The following is a 20,206-nucleotide window of genomic DNA, read 5'->3' as shown; positions in this document are numbered from 1 at the left end:
CTGGCAAGGACAAGTCTTACCGTGGTCATGTGGGCTTGGCACCTTTCCAGTGGGCGGATGGCGCCATCAGTTGCTTGATAGTGCTTTGTGTCCAGATGAAATCTAGTGAGGTGGTCCAGTGACAGATGGGTGAGTGGCTGAAAGTCAGTAGGTAGAGAACCGTGTGCCAGGTGGCAGGTCACTGGCAAATTCAGCATACGGGGAAGGGTCTCCCCACGCCTCTGCTCCCAGCACTTGCAGGCGTAGTTCACAAATGACAAAGCTCTTTTCCCCACCAGCCAAGCCATCACTTTACTCTGGGTCTTTAACACATGCTGTCCCTTGCCGTGGCTGGGCACTGCTCCGGGGCGGACCCAGCTCTCCTAGCCCAGAATCACAGGAGTGCCCAAAACGTGGGGTTGGGGGGCACAGGCACCCAGACCCGTCATCCCCCACCGTGCTGTTCTTGACACAAGGCCCCCACACACACACTGTCCCCCTGCCATTGCCTGCCCTTACATGCCTCTGGGCCCCCACCCCCTGCTCCATGCCCTTTGGCCCTGGCCTGCCTGACTAGGTGTAGCCAGACAGAAACCCCCCTCCTCCCTCTGACATCGATGGGAGAGAGAATCCTTAAGAGTGAAACTCTGTCTTCAAAGGCTCCAGGGCATCCAGAGGTGCTGGAATAACAATGGCCCTGGATGCTAGACAGGAACCAGATAACAACAGCAATTGGGCCAGCAGGTGATGAGGCCTCGGGCTACCTTTGGCTGGTACCAGTATTGATACGCCTACACACACCGTCCCAGAAGAGGAATCTGCCACCTCATCAGAAAAAGGATGTCTGGCCCGAATGGGTTTCATGGTACCTGTAAGTGCCTTTTTTTAGTGTAATTTCTATCTTGTCCTTTTTGTAGTGGCTGCTTGCCTTGTAACAATAAAATAACTGTTTAAGCTTTAACCTGACTCCTCCTCTTGCTGTAACAGAACCAGACACAATTAAAAGGATCACAGCCGGTCAGGGGTAAACGCAGTAAGAGCTGAGCATTGGGTTGTGCTGCCTCCACGGGGCAAACTTTTGGGGCTCCCGTCAGCCTTCCTGGCTGCCCGCTGTGAAGGGACCCTGTCCTAGCAGTTGAAGACTCAGGTGTTTAATAGGGCTCACAGACCACTCACTGCTCCAGCCACCGGCTAACACCAGGGGCTGCTGCTGGAGACTGGCAGGTTTTCTAACAGCTGATGCCAGAGCCAGGCACTCCCAGAACCTCCCACAACCAAATCCCCCTCCCTCAGAGACAGGCAAACCCAGAGCCTTCTTCCCCCACCAACCAAATCCCCTTCCTTCAGAGACAAGCCACCCCAGAGCACTCCACTAAATCTCCCTCCTTCGGAGCTAAGCAACCCAGCACCACCCCACAACCAAATCCCCCTTTGCTATGCCTCTGCTGCAGAGGTATTAACAGAGCATTGAACATGAAATGATCTTTAACAGTATGTTCTCACTACTTACATTGAAGAAATCCATTCCACCTTGGTTTAGTAGAGAGAACTCTGATTGATAGGGTTGCCAGGTGTCCGGTATTCTACTGAACAGTTGGGTTTTTGGGCCCTCTGTTTGGTAAAAAAAAAAAAAATCCCAAAAATACCAGACCTGTGCAATGTCCGGTATTTTCTGGTTCTCTGGCTGGACGCCGGATGGAAGCCTGGCAGGGGCTAGGGGAGAGGCTGGGAGACAGGGCACGATCGGCGCTGGGAGCCTCTGGTTGAGTCTGACGCCTTGGGTAGGAGGAGAAGCCCTGTACCTGCTCCTCAGCGCATTGTGGAGCCACAGCCGGACTTACTCGTGCTTCGCCAGGACTATGTATGGGACTGACAGTGCCCCAGGATCTGCATGTGCCCAGGTCATTCCCCCCCCACACACACACACACTTCCCCCGACCCTTCCCGACCAGCTCCGCTGCCCTCAGCCCCCTCCCAACCACCCCTACTTCCTGCCAGCCAGTTCTCCTCCTGATCTCCTCCAGCCAGCCATGCTGCTCCCAACCCCACTGGGACAGTTGCGCTGCCCCACCCCCATCAAGTGTGTCTGGTATTTTTTCTAAACCTACCTGGTAAGCCTATTGACCAATAAGAATCTGGTGTTGCAGGCCCCCATAGTGCAATCTATATTTGCTTCTCCCTTGTCAGTATAGCTTTTATTTTGGTGAGTTTTGCACACAGATGCAGGAATGTGGACTTGAGCATCCAAAAGTTCTGCAGGCCACTGCTCATCAGCCCAAACCTCCATTGTTGCAAAAGATTTTTGCCTTTGGGAAGGATGTAAGATGACACAATATAATACACATGGTGAATATTTGTGAGTCAACTTCTACACACAAGCAATGACTATGAACATGGGACACTAGGGGCTGGATTCACAGCCAAGATAAATGCAGCAAAAGGTAATCCTCATTGCTGGATCAACTGCAAAGGAACTGTTGAAAACAGGACAGGAAATCAGTTACACTGGAAGCCACATGATTCAACAAAATAAACTTGTGCTATTAAAAGAAAATGAAAAAAAGGTAAAATTAAAAACTCCTAATTACAGATCAAAGTACAAAAACCATAACAAGTGCTAAAATAGAAACACAGATGGAATTCCTAAAACCAATAACTACTTACTTAAAATTTTTGGATGAGCATTAGCTATTAAAATAAAAAGTAAACAGCACATGCATTGAAAAGTGATAATACAGATAAATGACAATGTGTTCAGAATAATAGAAATAACATTTTGTAAAGTTGCAAAACTATAATTAAAATGGTTTACAAGAAGAGAGTGCAATTCAGGGAATCACATCAGCAGATAAAAACCAAATTGGGAATTGTTATGAGACTTCACGTAGACATATAGTGATAACAGACTTTTTTAAATTCTCAAAATGTGTGACACAGAGTTTGAGGGAATGTAGGTAAATTATTTCACTGCACCAAGTCTCCTGTAGCAGTAAAGTAGCACCAGGGACAGAAGGGAGGGGGTTTGGCGTCAGTAACGGGTTTACAATGGTGCCAATGGCACTGTGGCACCAGGCCCACCCACACAGCTGAGTCTGGCCCCTTGCCTCCTATCAGGGCTGGCTATTGTGGACAGGGGTGTCCAGGTGTGGGAAAGTAGGTCTCTAGAGGGCCTGGGGGGGTGCAGGGCAGTAAGGAGGTGGGAGGTGCTCGGCAGTGCACCACCCCGCCCAGGACATGCTCTCACCCCTGCGGCCTCAGCAAGACCACCACCACAAGGCAGGAGTGCCAGGACCAGCACCTGGGGGCCCTGTGAGCCCTGCACCGCACCATCCAGGCCTGGATGCAGGAGGACCTGCAGCTCCGCCGGGAGCCACTTGCTCAGGACCGTGCCTGTAGGTCCTGCTGCAGAGCATGCTGCCCCATGCCGGTCCTGTGCCTGCTGCCCCCCCCCCTCCTCAGCTACTGTTCCTCCTCCCACTCCTGCCCCCCTCCCACCTCCTCCTCAACCCCCACACCCTCCTCCTTGATCTCCACACCCTCCTCCCCATCCCACCGCACCCGCCGTGCTGGGAGACACATGGCCCAACAAGACCCACACCCCTGAGCCCTGAGTTTCCCCTCCCCCTTCTTCGCCTTGCTTCGCCCTTCCAGCTCCCTCCTCCCAGGTCTCCCCCTCCCTTCTCTCACCCTCTCTCCTCCCCTCTCCCACCTCCTTTCCCCAGTCTCCCCAAAGTTTCATTCCCCCTCCCCAGTTGTGTTAAATGAAGACAGTTTCTATTTTTGAAAATACGTGTATTTTATTTGACATCAGGAAGGGGAGGCTAGGGAAGGGTAAGTGGAAGGACAAGAGGGGAATGGGGCACAAGCTCCCAGTGGGGCAGACCGGGGAGACTGTTAGCACTCCTCAGGGTGGCAGCTCTCCCGCAGGGACCCCTGGATCCTGACAGCCCCTCGGTGGTGCTCCCGGATGGCAGCCTGCAGACAGTGTAGCCAGGCTGCCGGTAACATGTTCACAAGATGCAGAAGAGTCCCCACGGGCAGGTCTGGTTCCATGTTGCAGAGTGCCGTGGTGTCCCGAGTGAGGGCAAGCAGAGTACTCCGAGACACAAATGCTTTGTTGTCCCTCAGCAAGGTAGATCAGCAAGCACAGAAACCTGAGAACTGTCTGTCCGGGATGGGGGGTCGGGTCCCTTTAAGCACAGACCTCGGATAGCCAGAGGCAGCAGACCCACACACTAAGTCTGACCCTGATCCCTGCTGGCACTGGTTCTGGCCAGCCTTACCTTCGATTCAGGGTCCACTCAATGTGGACGTGCTATTTTGAATTAGTTTGTGTCTAGATGCGTTATTTCGAATTAACTAATTTGAAATAAGTTAATTTGAAATAGCGCTGTAGTGTAGACATACCCTTGGAGAGCAAGGGTACGTCAGACTACATGGCTCCGTTGATGGAGCCATGTAGTAAAGTAGTTTTCTCGGCATAGTCAAAGAAGCGGGGATTTAAAGAATCCTCTCTTCATTAAAATTAAAATGGCTGCCACACTGTGCCAACGATCAGCTGATCTAGCATAGCGCAGCAGTCTAGACACGGTGCAGTCGACAAGAGAAGACTTTGTCAACCTCTCCGGTAAACCTTGTTTCACGAGGCATACTGGAGTGGTCGACAAAGTCTTCCCTTGTCGACCACGCCGCGTCTAGGCTGCCGTGCTGTGCCAGATTAGCTGATCATCGGCACAGCGTAGCAGCCATTTTTATTTTAATGAAGCGGGGATTATTTAAATCCCCGCTTCTTTGACTATGCCAAGTAAACTACTTTACTATATGGCTCCGTCAACGGAGCCGTGTAGTCTAGACGTATCCTTGCTCTCCAACGAGTCTTCTGGATAAGGGAGAAGTGGTGGATGTGGTATACCTAGACTTTAGTAAGGCATTTGATACGGTCTCGCATGATATTCTTATCAATAAACTAGGCAAGTACAACTTAGATGGGGCTATTATAAGGTGGGTGCATAACTGGATGGATAACCGTACTCAAAGAGTAGTTATTAATGGTTCACAATCCTGCTGAAAAGGTATAACAAGTGGGGTTCCGCAGGGGTCTGTTTTGGGACCAGCTCTCTTCAATATCTTCATCAACGATTTAGATATTGACATAGAAAGTTCACTTACTAAGTTTGCAGATGATACCAAGCTGGGAGGAGTTGCGACTAATCTGGAGGTTGGGGTCATAATTCAAAATGATCTGGACAAATTGGAGAAATGGTCTGAGGTAAACAGGATGAAGTTTAATAAAGACAAATGTAAAGTGCTCCACTTAAGAAGGAACAATCAGTTTCACACATACAGAATGGGAAGCAACTGTCTAGGAAGGAGTATGGCAGAAAGGGATCTAGGAGTTATAGTGGACCACAAGCTGAATATGAGTCAGCAGTGTGATGCTGTTGCAAAAAAATCAAACATGATTCTGGGATGCATGAACAGGTGTGTTGTGAGCAAGACACGAGAAGTCATTCTTCTACTCTACTCTGTGCTAGTTAAGTCTCAGTTGGAGTATTGTGTTCAGTTCTGGGCCCCGCATTTCAAGAAGGATATGGAGAAATTGGGTCCAGAGAAGAGCAACAAGAATGATTAAAGGTCTAGAGAACATGACCTATGAAGGAAGGCTGAAAGAATTGGGTTTGTTTAGTTTAGAAAAGAGAAGACTGAGGGGGCACATGATAGCAGTTTTCAGGTATCTAAAAGGGTGTCATAAGTAGGAGGGAGAAAATGTGTTCATCTTGGCCTCTGAGGCTAGAACAAGAAGCAATGGGCTTAAACTGCCACAAGGGAGGTTTAGGTTGGACATTAGGAAAAAGTTCCTAACTGTCAGGGTCATCAATCACTAGAATAAATTGCCCAGGGAGTTTGTGGAATCTCCATCTCTGGAGATGTTTAAGAGTAGGTTAGATATATGTCTGTCAGGGATGGTCTAGACAGTAGTTGGTCCTGCTATGGGGGCAGGGGACTGGACTCGATGACCTCTTGAGGTCCCTTCCAGTCCTAGTATGCTATGATTCTATGATTATGATTCTAAGGGGATGTCTGCACTACAGCGTTATTTCAAATTAACTTATTTCGAATTAGTTAATTCAAAATAAGCTAATTCAAAATAACGCATCTAGACACAAAAACTAATTCAAAATAGCACGTCCACATTGAGTAAACTACTTTACATGGCTCTGTCGACGGAGCCATGTAGTCTAGACGTACCCCTAGTGACCATTGTTCCAGATTTCATGTCAAAATTGAAGAGATGGTTCTAAGTTTAATTAAAAAGTGTTTTGGTTCTTTGTTCAGGACAATGTAGAAATAATGTATTATTATTGTGTGAAGGGGGACTCTAAAGAGAGATCTGTTTGTGAGGAATTGTAGAATCCTAGAACTGGAAGGAACTTCAAGAAGTCCAGTCCCCTGTCCTCCTGGCAGGACTAAGCACCATCTGATTGTTGGGCCCAGAAAAACAAGGCCTGGTCAACATTATGCTAAGAAAAGTTAACAAAGGCTAATTTCATAGGCCTCTGAGTATTCTTGACCAGAACCAGGAATGTGGTTCAAACAGAGGCGTACCCTCCATGCTGTCTTAGGTTATAGAAGTAAGATAATTGATAAATTACATATTTGTACCTACTGTAAGTAGAACAGCTTGTTTTGGGAACTGGTAAGTAACTCCCTGTTTCTGTTCTCTTTGCTAATCTTACCTCCCTATTTTTGCCCTTTGTTTGTGCTCAAATCCCTTGTCTCCTTGTTCCTGGTACCTGCCTTTTGTGATTGATAAGAAAGTTGCTGATGCATTATGAAGCGCTTCTGGCCACAATGAATGGTTGGCCAAGATATGCATAGATACTAAAAGTTTTAGAAAGGGTTTGAGTTGCTTGGGTGAAGAGCTTATGACGCGATGAAACTGTCTTTATAAGCCTACCTGTTACTAAAATCGTGGCTGGTTCTCTATGGAGACGGGTCGCTCTCTATTGTTGTGTGCACTCTTCAATAAAGAGCTTGTGATTGGACTTTGCTGGTGTTGCCTGTCTCTTTGTAGTCAGACAACGAACCGAGCCGTTTGGGCTAAAGTCCCTGACATGATCATCCCTAATAGATGTTTAACCAACCTGCTCTTAAATATCTCCAGTGATGGAGATTCCAAATCCTCCCTAGGCAATTCATTCCATTGTTTAACCACACTGACAGTTAGGAAGTTTTTCTTAATGTCTAACCCTTCCTCAGGAAGGGAAACTGAACCCGAGAAAAGAGACTGGTATGGAATCTATAGGGCAGAGAAGGTTATTACGCCTGGTGCTTCTGAGTCTTCTCTACCACGTATAGGGCAGTTTCTGGGGTACCAAAATCTCTGAAGTTGTGGAGAGGAGTAGATCATAGTTCTAAATCTTTATTATTTTTTTTTTACTACAAACTCCACAGACGTCAGCCTTTTTTGGCCAGAATGGTGAAATTACGTCTTAATGTAAACTTAGACCTATGCATGGAAAAATGAGGTCAATACTAAGGCAATTACTCCCGCCGGTATCTGATTATCTTTCTCACCCCTTCTAATTTGCATCCTGAAATAGCAGTGCTTTGCTAGATTATCCTTCACCTTCTTTCCATTTCCAGGAGACAGTTTATATCATTGAGGCTTTAAGGTTTCTAAGTCAGCATAAGAGCAGATTAACAACTGTAATTAGCTTCTGGGAGGGTATTTCCCTCACTTAAATGAGCTGATGTTGAGAGTGAAGTTGAAAGGCAACAGGCAGAGATTGCTTTGAGAACTGCAGGAGGAAGAGTGTGATTCCAGAGGGCTCTTAGCTTCCCGCCAGAAAAATGGGGAACAGTGGTAGTTCCACAGTAGATGATCTGCAAGCTGTTGAGATCCACCATTGGTACAAAAAGTTTATGACAGAGTGTCCATCAGGACAGCTGACTGAACATGAATTTAAACAGTTCTTTGGCCTTCGAGGGCTGGATCCAGCGGCCAATGAGTACATTGAACAGATGTTCCGCACTTTTGATATGAATAAGGTATGTTCTTACCCAATGGGAAATGTACAGACAGCCTTGTACTGCTCATAAAGAAATCAAAGTATCACAATCTGATTTTTCTTCTAAATCATGGTCAGCAAAATGCTTTATAGCAAGGGCAGTAAACTTAAAAACATTTAAATCTAAGAAATGTATCTTAGGGAGAGATATGGAGTTTAGAATATTGAAAAAGAGAGGGGACCTTGGCTGTCGTATTGCTGTTAATTTGTGTATTTTAGGTATCCTGTGTATTTATATCAGAGGAGTAGCCCTGTAAGTCTGGATCTGCAAAAGTGACGCGGAGTTCTGTGGCACCTTATAGACTAAAGATTTATTGGAGCATAAGCTTTTATGGGCAAAGATCCACTTTGTCAGATGCATCTAACGAAGTGGGTCTTTGCCCACGAAAGCTTATGCTCCAATAAATTTGTTAGTCTATAGGGTGCCACAGGACTCCTTGTCGCTTATGTATTTATAGTGTATAGGATTGCAGAGTTGTGCAGTTTACATTCTTTTTTTGTATCCTTGGATGATGCTTGAATAAGAGGTACCTGTATCCTCTGTTATGGCACTTCATTGTCTGTCTGTCCTTAGTTTGGTCATCTGCATGATGAATCCTTTTCTCAGGTGCTTGCTATAAACTGCAATGCATCTCTTTTTTAGCTATTATAGCATTGTAGGAAGCAGGTGCAGCCCATTTATTACAGTCCTGTAGTTTGCCCAGTAACAGATACCACTTCAGAATATTAGATTATAAAATAGATGTATTTCTAAATTTAATGACATAAGGTGGTGTGGCAGGGTCAGTCCCACTCCTGACCCCTATTCAGCCCACTGTCCCACAGTGTAGGAGTCACAGTGTATGGCTCACTCGCCTTGGTTTGAGATTTGTTGTCTCCCTGTAGTCTTTAACAAGGTCAATGTTGCTCTCTTGGCTCCTCCAGTATCTTTCTTTCTCCAAACTCCTCCTCCACTCTCCAAAACGCCTTCACAACTCTCCTCACTCTTTCCACAGCTCCCCAAACTCCTTCTCAGCTCTCTCTCTCCCCTCACCCAGAGGGAGATTTCTTAAATACGCAGCCCCAGTTAGTTTCACCTGGGCCTTAATTGATTTTGCAGCCACCCTGTCTCAGCTGCCCCTAATTAGCCAGGATTGCTGACTCTCTGCAAGAGCTGCCTCTTTCCCCTTCCACCACGCCCTTTCACCTGCTGTATTGCCTGACTTTGAGGTGGAGAGAGGAACCACTTTTCCACTGAGCACGACAGGCTGCTGGTCTGGGCTTGTTGTGCTTTTTCCTCCCCTCCCCTCCCTTTTTTTTGTGTGTGTGGGAGGGTGCTACTGGGGTTGTGGCAGGGAGTTCACGTCATTCCCCATTACCTCTGACGCTGGAGCCTTCGGCGCTGCACTCTTAGTGGTGCCGGAGCCTGGTGCTGGGGAGATACTAACTTCCCTCACCACTACCATCGATCCCCCACCCTGCGAGGAGACACCGCAACCCGATGCCTCTACCGCTGAGGCTTCTGACCCTACTCCTGTTCCCTGTTCAGCCCCTCTCCCAACCGAATTTCCCACTTCTCTTCCTGCTCCCCCCTCCTCCTTGTCTCTTTCCTAATCCTCCACCTTTTCCTCCCCCTACTCCCCTTCCTCCTTTCCCTGATCCCTTCCCTGACCTCTTTTCCACCCCTTACACTGTTACTGCCGCCTCCGGGGCTACCACATTCAGCTCAGACATTGGCCCCCGGGAGGTGTTTTTTGTTTCTCCTGCTCCCAGCACATCTGGGGCTGTTCTCCCTCCGCCACTACCCCTGTCGTCATCCCAGCAGGGACTTCAGAGTCCCTGCTTTCCTGCATCAGTCGGTCGTGGGGCACATGGAGGGGTCTGGCCCAAGGCCCCGACACTCGACGTGCTGAGGGGCAAGATGCGCAGCTTCTTGGAGGACATTTGTGGCTCCAAGAATAAAGTGGCTCTCACCCTTCAACGCTGGGGGGATTTCCATCTCATCCTCCAGACCATAAGGGCCATTTTGGGGGAGGGTAAAGGGACTGGGCGGTGGGAGGCTGTGGCCTACCAGCAGGCCTGCGGCTTCCGTGATGCCCTGCTTACATTTGGGTATGATCACGGTTTGCTGTGGGGCCCAATGGGGACTGTCAGCACTCCTGCCAGTGAGGATCTTTCCCAGCCCTCTCGATGCCGCCATTCATCATTGCCACTCTGAACACCCGGGGCTGCAGGCAGGGTCTCCGCAGGTGTCAGGTACTCTCCTTCCTTTGGGAGGGGTGTGCTCTGTCGTCTTCCTGCAGGAGATCCTGTACTTCAGCCACCTGTCAGCCAATCAAGCTGGGGTGGCGACCCTATTCTCCCCGAAGCTGCGGCCTGAGGTGCTGGGGTCTGCCGAGGTTGTGCAGGGCTGCCTGCTGCATCTCCGGGTCTGGGTAGAGGGGCTAACATTAAATCTCATTAACATCTACGACCCGACATCCGGCCCGGAGAGGCTTCGCTTCTACCAGCAGGCTGCTGCCTTCCTCGGCTCTTTGAATCCTCATGAGTGCCGAGTCCCTGGAGAGCGGGGTCCTCCCTTTATCGTGCAGGTGAGCGGTGTTCGCCTTGCTGCCCAAGAAGGGGGACCTCCGTGATCTGAGGAACTGGTGTCCCATCTCGCTCCTCAGCACGGACTATAAAATCATCGCCAAAGCCATCTCTCTGAGACTCAAGTCCGTGCTGGTGAACGTGGTCCATCCAGACCAGACCTACACCATCCCGGGCCGTACCATCTTCGACAACCTTTATTTGGTCTGGGATCTCCTAGAGCTAGGGTATAGGGATGGTCTGTCATTCGCCCTCCTGTCCTTGGATCAGGAGAAGGTGTTCGACCGGATGGACCATGGGTATCTCCTGGGCACTCTGTGGGCCTTCGGCTTTGGGCCCCTCTTTGTGGGCTTTCTCCAGGTGCTGTACGCTTCCGCAGAGTGTTTGGTGAAGCTCAACTGGACCCTGACCGCACCGGTCAGCTTTGGGCAGGGAGTATGTCAAGGGTGGCCTCTGTCAGGCCAGCTGTATACTCTGGCCATCGAGCCCTTCCTCCATCTTCTTTGCAAGAGGTTGACGGGGTTGGTGCTCCGTGAGCCAGAGATGCGGCTGGTCCTGTCAGCATATGCCAACGATGTGTTCCTCGTGGTCCAGGACCTGGGAGACCTGGCACGGGTGGAGGCCTGCCAAGATGTCTACTCGGTGGCCTCCTCCGCCCGGGTCAACTGGGTCAAGAGCTCTGGCCTGGTGGTAGGGGCTGGGTGGCAGGTGAGCTCCCTCCCACCCACGCTTCAGGCCATCAGGTGGAGCGTGGGTCTGCTACTCTATCTCGGCATTTTTCTCTCTGCCATGCATCCCTTTTCACCGGAGAACTGGCAAGGTTTAGAGTCCAGGGTGGCTGGGCGGTTGCGGAGATGGACAGGACTGCTCCGGTGCCTCTCCCTGCGTGGGAGGGTACTGGTGCTTAACCAACTAGTCCTGTCCATGCTCTGGCACCATCTCAGCATCCTGGTCCTGCCCCCAGGTTTCCTGGATCAGATCCAGCTGCTGCTGCTGCTGCTGTTCTTCTGGCCAGGACTGCATTGGGTCTCTGCAGGGGTTCTCCATCTTCCCCTGGAGGAGGGAGGGCAGGGCCTGACGTGTTTGTGCATGCGGGTTTGTGTCCTCCGCCTCCAGGCTCTGCAGAGGCTCCTATTTGATGCAGGTAGTCCAGCGTGGAGTACGCTGGCGCACGCTTTCCTTCACCGCTTCCAAGGGCTCCGATATAACCGGCAGCTTCTTTATTTGAGAGGTCTTCCGCGAGAACTCTCTGAGCTGCTGGCCTTCTATCAGGACCTCCTCCGGGCATGGAAACTGCTAGAGGCAACCAGATCCTTGGGAGCCACCATGGGGGCAGACCTCCTCGCGGAGCCCCTGCTACACAATCCCCATCTACGTGTGCAGGCGGCGGAGTCCCCCTTGGTGTGCTGGAGGCTGGTCCTGGCAGAAGTCACAAGGATCAGAGACCTCCCGGACTGCAACCGGGGAGACTGGGTGGAACCTCAGATAATCGCCCAGCGCATGGGGCTCTCCACCCTACGTACTCCCCGGAGCGTGCTACAGGAAGTGAAGGATGCTTTGTCACCCACCGCTCAGGTTTATCTCGACAAGGTCCTGCGAGAGGGTGCACCCCGCCCGCCCCTCACCCCAGCCCACCTGATCTATCCATCAGCCCTAAGCCCCACGTACCTCCCCGACTGCCTCCCCCTCATCACCCGAGCCGGCTGCACGCATTGCAGCTGGTTCCCTTCCGAAGTGCGCCAAAGAGTCACCTGTACACGCTCATGCTTCACACACTCCACTTCCCCACTCTTGTGTCCCACCCAGACACCAAGTGGCGGGACCTCCTACCACCAATAGAGGGTGGAGAACCCCGGTGGGACAGTCTCTATTCCACTTTGGTTCTGCGGTCCACCGGGGACATCAGCTGGAGAATCCTGCACGGAGCTGTGAGCATGGGCGTGTATTTGGCATGGTTCACCCCCATTCCTGACACTTGCCCCTTCTATGGCGAGAGGGAGAACCTGGTGCACGTGTACCTTTGGTGCACCAGGTTACAGCCCCTCTTTCGGCTCCTCCAGAACCTTTTGTTGAGGTTCTAGTTACACTTCTCCCCTCACCTGTTAATTTATGGACACCCCATCAGAGGCCCCACAAAGTCACAGGACCTCCTGGTCAACCTCCTCCTGGCTATCGCCAAGATGGTAATTTATAAGACCAGGGAGCAGACGGTGGCCGGGGGAGGAGCCTGCGACTGTGGGGCCTATTTTCGTTCCTTCATCTGCTCACGTATCTGGACAGAGTTCCACTGGGCGGCATCTGCTAGCTCTCTCGAGACCTTCGAGGGGCAGTGGGCACTGTCCGAGGTTCTCTGCTCAGTGTCCCCATTCAGTTCCCTTGTTTTAGCACTTTGATCTCACACCCGTCCCTGTTTTCCTTTTATTTGTCCCAAGTAATTACTTTGTTTCCTGGGCTCAGTGGACCTTCCCCATAGGCTGGGGGGAGGTCCTTTAGATGTGGATGGGCTAACGCCTGCCCACCTCCCGGGTTCCAATAGGCACCCCTGCTCTGTCACAGTGGTTTCTAGACTGTTGGCAATTGAAATGGCTGTCTTATAGATATGTTGGGGGTCCAGCGTAGGGCTTTCAATGGAGGATAGAGAAATGGGGATTGGAGCACCTAGGAGACAAGATGGGACTCCTTTCTGCTGCCTGAAACTCCTGATTACAAGGCTGATGCATCCCATGTGTGACGGCACGTTGGGGGTTCCCCGTCTCCTGCACCCCGAAATGGCACAAACAGACTGCACCAGCCAGTGGAATTGAGGGTGGTTTATTGCTCCTCCAGCACAGCGCAGCACAGATGTAATCTGGTTACAGGAACTGGGGCTAAGAGGCCTCAGTGCCCCCCCTTGAGATCGGGGAGTCCCAGCCCCCTCCCCAGCTCCTTATTCCCTGCCTTCCAGCCAGGAACTAACTAACCCTCTTCCAGCCCTGCCCCCCAGCCAGGGCAGCATTCCACCTTCCTTTGTTCCTCTCCATGGGGGGTGTCTGGCCACTGGTTCAACAAGTTTGGCAGTACCTTTGCATAGTGAGGCTTTCCCTGCTGGGTCTTGCTCCAGACAGCAGGGGTCACCACAGCCCAGCAAGTACCCCCACTACGTCACACCATGCAGCTATCTCTGCTTCAATTTCCTGACAATCTTGAGTTGGTGTGATGTAGTGTTGGTACCTTGCTGGTTGCTAGGCTTGGGCTGTGGGTGACCACCACTGGCTTCTGTCTGTACCATGGCCCAGCAGAGTAGCTGATGGGTCAGGTAGGTAACCTGTTCTACTGGTTACCTCCCAGGGAGAGGAACAAAGGGAGGAAGGCAGAGTGCAGCCCCTGGCTGGGGGGCAGGGCTGGAAGTTGGGCAGTTTCTGTCTGGTATCATGGAGGAAGCAACCTAAGCAAGGGGCTGAGATTTAGGGGCCCAGTCTACCCCATCTCAAGGGGGCCTGAGGCATCCTAGGCCTGCCCTGTAACCAGATTACATCTCTGCTGTGCTGTATCCTGGAGAAGCAATAAACTCCCTCTAGTCTACTGGCTGGTGGAGTCTGTTCGTGCCATTACGGGGGTGCAGGAGTCAGGGGAACCCCGACGCGCCATCACAGTTGGCAAGCTGAAGAAGAGCATGCATCTGTGTGTTAAGGAAGGAACTAATCATTGGCATATATAAGATGACTAGATAACTTCAGTCAGGTTGGCAGAGGGAAAGAACTTGCACTGGGGGAATGGGTATCATGTTAAGGGAACATATTGGAAGGGCTTGCAGAAGTTACTGAGTGTTTCTCTAGGTATCATCTCTTTTTTTAGAGACGCTGAGGCATACTCTGCTCTTTTGCTTTCACTACATTTTTGGGAAATACAATGAATTTACAGTGAAGTGCTTAGAAACTGAAAAGCATCAGAGCTGTTTGGGGCCCAGCAAAGCAAAATCATGACCCATTGATTCAGTGGACCTGGAAATGTAAAGGTAGCTGTCTGCTTTTATTTAGGAAAGCAGCATGTCTCTAGCTCCTTCCTTGTGCCAACAGCACTGAAAAAATAAATGGATGTAAATCAAGTTCTAAAGCTGAGAGCCAAGCAGCTGCACTCCTGTACAGCAGTACAGAGCTGAGGATTGTACATACATATTTCATATCCTAAAGAATCACTTCACCATCCTGTCCTAAAATCTACAGGCCAGTCCTGTGTCCAGAGTGGTGACCATGGTAAACTAGACATTTTTTTCAGGCCCATCCAAAAATGTTAAGGCAGCTAAGGTTGCCAGATGGTTTCAACAAAAATTCCGGACACACTTGACATTGCATCACAATCTACATTACATCTTATTTAGAAAATACCAGACATTTGTATTTTCTCATTTATATTTTCTCAATTTGTCTCCTGAACAGAAAGCTCAAATACTGGACTGTCTGGTTCAAAACCCTAAAGGCAGCTCAAACAAGCCCTTTACCTTTCCAGAATCACTTTCTTGGAGTATTTTGGAATTTCGAGAACTGGTGAAGAAGAGGCATATTCAGTAGGTTATTGTTAATGATAAAAGAATATTATATATAAAATTCAAAATTCCTGGCATTATGTTTTTAGGCACTGGGTGGTATGGAAATATTAATTCTTTTAAAAAGGCACCTTTGAGTAGTTAAAATATTTAAAAAAAAACAAGAGAAATGGGTGTGAAGCTGAGGTTTGACAGGTCAGTATAGGTGACCACCCCTCTCACAGAAGGTGCATAACACATCGCCGTTCAAATTTAGTGTATTGAGTTTTAGTAGGTTTCTTAAAGAGTATACGACTGTAGCTTTGTAGTGAATGGCAACCATCTGTTTTGAAAGATGTAAGCAAGCAATAAAGCTTTAGAGTTACTGTTTGTTATGCTGTAACATTGCCAGTGGCTAAAAAGTCCAATTCTCAAGTGACAGCCTTGTCACAGATAATGCAGGCATAAAGCACAGGGCCACATGATGAAGCCAGTACACTACTCATGCTTGAGGCCAATTATTCCTGCTTATTTGCTTTTTTTGCTTTCCTCTTTCAACCACATCTCTTTATTCTCTTTGACTCCCTAGTGCAGCACAGCCTTGCAGCGTACATGTTGCTAGTTGTATTTCTCAGCTTGTAGTATCAGTGTTGAACATTTTCAATCCCTCTTCTAAACATCCTGAACCTAGGTCATCCAAACCTTGTGATGCATCCATGCAGAGTAACGAGATATGCTAGTTGGTTTTGGATACTGCAAGATGTGAAAGGCAATGTGCTGAGTGCAGGAGGTCATTGTTGTGGGAATGTTTAACTTGCTATTGTAGACATGAGAAAAAAAAGGAAGCAGAAGGGTAAATAGTGGAAATGAATCAATTCTTAGTGTGAAGAGTTGAGTTACATAAGCGTTTCACCTAATACCAGGATTATCTTGGGGCAACCTGAGAGCTAATTTTCCTGAACAGCTTAAGACTCTGAGAACTCTCCTGAGAGCAGACAAGCCAGGAAAAGCGCATTAATTGGTATGCCTCTAGACATTCCTTGTCTAAAACTTCTTTGTTAGGACCCATCTAGTCCATTCCTCCCATACTCACAGTTTGGTCAACTTCAGAATTGTTCCCTACACTCTCGGTTTCCATAGCCTAGTGGTAAACATCGCAAGTGATGAGGCTTCTACTTCTTCCCTTGAAAGACAATTCCAAAACTCAGTAGACACTATTCACTGGTCTTTCCTGCTATTCAAGCTACAATTGCCTTTTACATTCTATTATCCCTAGGTCTTTAAGAATGAGAGATTCAAATATAACATTTATTTAATAGCACTAAATAGTGAACATAAGAATGGCCATACTAGGTCAGACCAAAGGTCCATCTAGCCTAATATCCTGTCTGCCAACAGTGGCCAATGCCAGATGCCCCAGAGGGAGGGATCACAACAGGTCATCCTCACGTGATCCCCCTCCTTTCACCCACCTCCAGAGAAACAGAGGCTAGGGATAGCATTCCTGGCTAATAGCCATTGATTATAAAACATGCCTGCCCCAAATACATCAGAGGCAGGCTACCTGACAAGCAATCAGTGGCACCAACATTTAGTGGATGATCAATGCTGTCATGATCATGAGGGTTAGCCAGCAGCCTGGGGACTAAGGGGTTAACTATACCTAACTCAGGTAGAGTTAGCCAATAGGAATGTAGGTAGGAATCTCAAACTAGGACAAAGGAATTTTGGGGTTTACTTCCTTTGTCTCTGGGGGAATTTTCTCTCCAGCTATTGAAGGGGACAGGATGTCTTCTTCTAAAAAAATACACAGTCTGTAAGTAGGATAAAGTTTAGATAAATCCGTTAAGCTTTATTGTTTTATGGTTTGGAAAATGGGATCTAGTGTCTGTGCATTTAAAAATAGGTTTTGCTCTCCTTTGTAACTAAGTTCCTGACCTATGGTAAATTTCTCCCCCATGAGTATATTATTTTGTTACTGTTCCATCTAGTCATTATACTTGCAACAGGAATATTGTGGTGATAATAAAAATTCTTTCTCTTTTCTTTTTATTAACCTGGTATTGGTTAATTTTTGTGTCCTGGTTTGTACTTTAGGGGTGAGATTTCCCAAGTAGTCTCTCCCTGGTTGCTTTATTAATATTTGGGTGGTGGCAGCAGAGATTTTATCCCCAAAATCTAGGTTAAGATTTTGGGGGGAAGTTTTATACCAAAGTCTGGTAGATAAGGTTTTGGGGTACTTTTGCTGGCCCCCACTCCTGCATTTATTGTGCCAGAGTGGGGAAGGAGCCATGACAAATGTGCTAAAGGAGCACACAAGGAAGACAAAGCCATTATGGAGAAGCTAAGAATTCTTTTCAGAAGTCTTAACTGCTGCAGATGTGAGGAAGAACCCTTTCTATTCAGTTCAAACTTTTCTCACCCTGAGTGCAAACTACAAGTCCCACAATGTGATCCAGCATCAGGTGGCCTGATCACATGTCTTTGTAGGACCAACCACAGTTTGGGATTACAGGAAAAACAAACCCATTTACAGGATCATCTTTGAAATCTGGCTTCTGAGTTGCAATGTTTGGAAGACCAAGAAGTGACAGTACATGAAAATGAATGAGTTTTTCAGCCCTTCAGTTGTTTTGCTAGCTGCAACTCCAATTGCGCTTTGGCCCACTTGATTACACCCCTGCATTACACTTGGAGGAGAGGAATGTGATCAGGATTGGTCAACATGGATTCACCAAGGGGAAGTCATGCCTGACCAACCTGATTGCCTTCTATGATGATATAACTGGCTCAGTGAATATGGGGAAAGCAGTGAATGTGATATACCTTGACTTCTTAGCAAAGCTTTTGATACAGTCTTCCATACTATCCTTGCTGACATGGATGAATCGTCTGGATGAATGGACTATAAGGCTAACCGCAAATTGGGCTGCATTAGTAGGAGCATTGCCAGCAGATTAAGGGAAGTGATTATTCCCCTCTATTTGGCATTGGCGAGGACACATCTGTAGTATTACATCAAGTTTGGGGCTGGGGGGAGCATTACAGAAAGGATATGGACAAATTGGAGAAAGTCTAGCAGAAGGCAATGGAAATGATTTGGGGCTGAGGCACGAGACTTGAGAGGATGAGGCAACTGGGTTTATTTAGTCTTCAGAGGAGAAGAATGAGGGCAGATTTGATAGCAGCATTCAACTACCTGAAGGGAGGCTTGAAAGAGGTTGGAGACAGGCTGTTCTCAGGAGTGGCAAATGAGAGAAACAAGAAGCAATGGTCTCAAGATGCAGTGTGGGAGATCTAGATTAGATATTAGAAAACACTATTTCACTAAGGATGGTGAAGCACTGGAATGGACGGCCTAAGGAGGAGGTGAAATCTCCATCCTTTGAGATTTTTAAGTCATGGCTTGACAAAGCCCTTGCTGGGATGATTTAGTTGGGATTGGTCCTGCTTTAAGCAGGGGGTTGGACTAGATGACCTTCTGAGGTCATGTCCAACTAAAATTTTCTATGATTCTAATAAAAAAATAATAACTTTACACCCATTTCTCCCCTCCATTTCCTCATGATTCTAGAGCATTCTTTGGGCAGGGGTTAAGGATGCCTGGAACCATTCAACTAGTTTTTGTTCCAGTGTATGCTTTGTGTGCTGAAATATTAAGTCTCCTCCACCACACCTGTGACCTTCCTTTTTCCTCCTACCTGTAATTTCTTACATGTTGATCTCCCTTTCTTCTCACTGAAAATCATTATTTAAACCCCAGATTGTCACTCAGGGCCGGCCCGAGCCATTCGCATGCCCTGGGCCCCGGGAGTGTGGCGCTGCCCCCAGGAGTGAGACACATGCACAGCCCCGCCCCCGAGTGCCCAGCGCATGCGTGGCACCACCCCGGGCACGCGGAGAATGTGCGGTGCCGCCCCCGCCCAACCCGACAGCCCCGCGCGGCACCCCCTACAATGTGGCACCCTGGGCGGTAGCCCAGCTGGCCCATAACTTGGGCTGGCTCTGTTGTCACCTGGCTTCTTTTATTCTGTGTTTGGGAAACTTTCCACTCACTCCATTGCTCTCCGCCCTTCAGAAAACTTGTGAAAGCACCTTCTCTCTGCTGAGCAAACCTACTTCGTGTTACTATTGTTCAGTGAAAGCGTCATCATTTACATCAGGGAAATAAGGGAAACATATCAAAGGGAAAAAAGAACAACCCAGAAAACTATAAACCAGTCAGTTTAACTTCTGTGCCAGGGAAGATAATGGAGCAAGTAATTAAGGAATTCATGTGCAATATCTGGAAGATAATAGGGTGATAGGTAACAGCCAGCATGGATTTGTAAAGAACAAATTGTGTCAAACCAATCTGATAGCTTTCTTTGATAGGATATCAAGCCTTGTGGATAAGGGAGAAGGAATGTACGTGATATACCTAGACTTTAGTAAAGTATTTGATATGATCTCCCATGACCTTATCAATAAACTAGGAAAATACAAGCAAGATGGGACTACTATAAGGTGGTTGCATAACTGGTTGGATAACCATTTTCAGAGAATAGTTATTAATGGTTCACAATCCTGCTGGAAGGGCATAACAAGTGGAGTTCCTCAGTGGTCTGTTTTCGGACCAATTCTGTTCAGTATCTTCATCAACGATTGAAATGATGGCATAGAGAGAATGTTTATTAAGTTGACAGATGATACCAAGCTGGGAGGGATCGCAAGTGCTTTGGAGGATAGGGTCAAAATTCAAAATGATTTGGACAAATTAGAGAAATGGTCAGAAGTAAATAGGATAAAGTTTAATAAGGACAAATGCAAAGTACTCCATTTAGGAAGGAACAGTCAGTTTCACACATACAGAATGGGAAGTGACTGTCTAGGAAGGAGTACTGCAGAAAGGGATTTAGGGGTCATAGTACACCACAAGCTAAATATGAGTCAACAGTGTAACACTGTTGCAAAAAAAAAAGAGAAAACATTAGTCTGGAACGCATTAACAAGAATGTTGTGAACACGACATGAGGAGTCATTCTTCCACTCTACTCTGTGCTGATTAGGCCTCAATTGGAGTATTTTGTCCAGTTCTGGGTACCAC

The 20,206-nt window shown here is 48.2% G+C and overlaps 1 protein-coding gene across 2 annotated transcripts in view; it reads left to right on the top strand.

The window, feature by feature from the left end:
• LOC102455136 (guanylyl cyclase-activating protein 1-like) overlaps positions 1-20,206 on the top strand; it is a 46,067-nt gene that overhangs the window by 4,728 nt on the left and 21,133 nt on the right. The window contains exon 1 of one of the 2 annotated variants that reach the window (XM_006120744.5): positions 7,818-8,031. The exons of the other annotated variant lie outside the window; for it this stretch is intronic. Coding sequence (XP_006120806.1) covers positions 7,834-8,031 — 198 coding nt within the window. The 5' untranslated portion in view covers positions 7,818-7,833. Of the gene's footprint in view, positions 1-7,817; positions 8,032-20,206 lie in introns of those variants that run through there. 2 annotated transcript variants of the gene reach the window in all.

Source organism: Pelodiscus sinensis, chromosome 1 (assembly GCF_052426305.1).
Source record: "Pelodiscus sinensis isolate ZL-2025 chromosome 1, ASM5242630v1, whole genome shotgun sequence".
NCBI lineage: Eukaryota > Metazoa > Chordata > Testudines > Trionychidae > Pelodiscus > Pelodiscus sinensis.
Note: the sequence above shows the minus strand (reverse complement) of the source record. Positions and strands in the feature narration are given on the sequence as shown.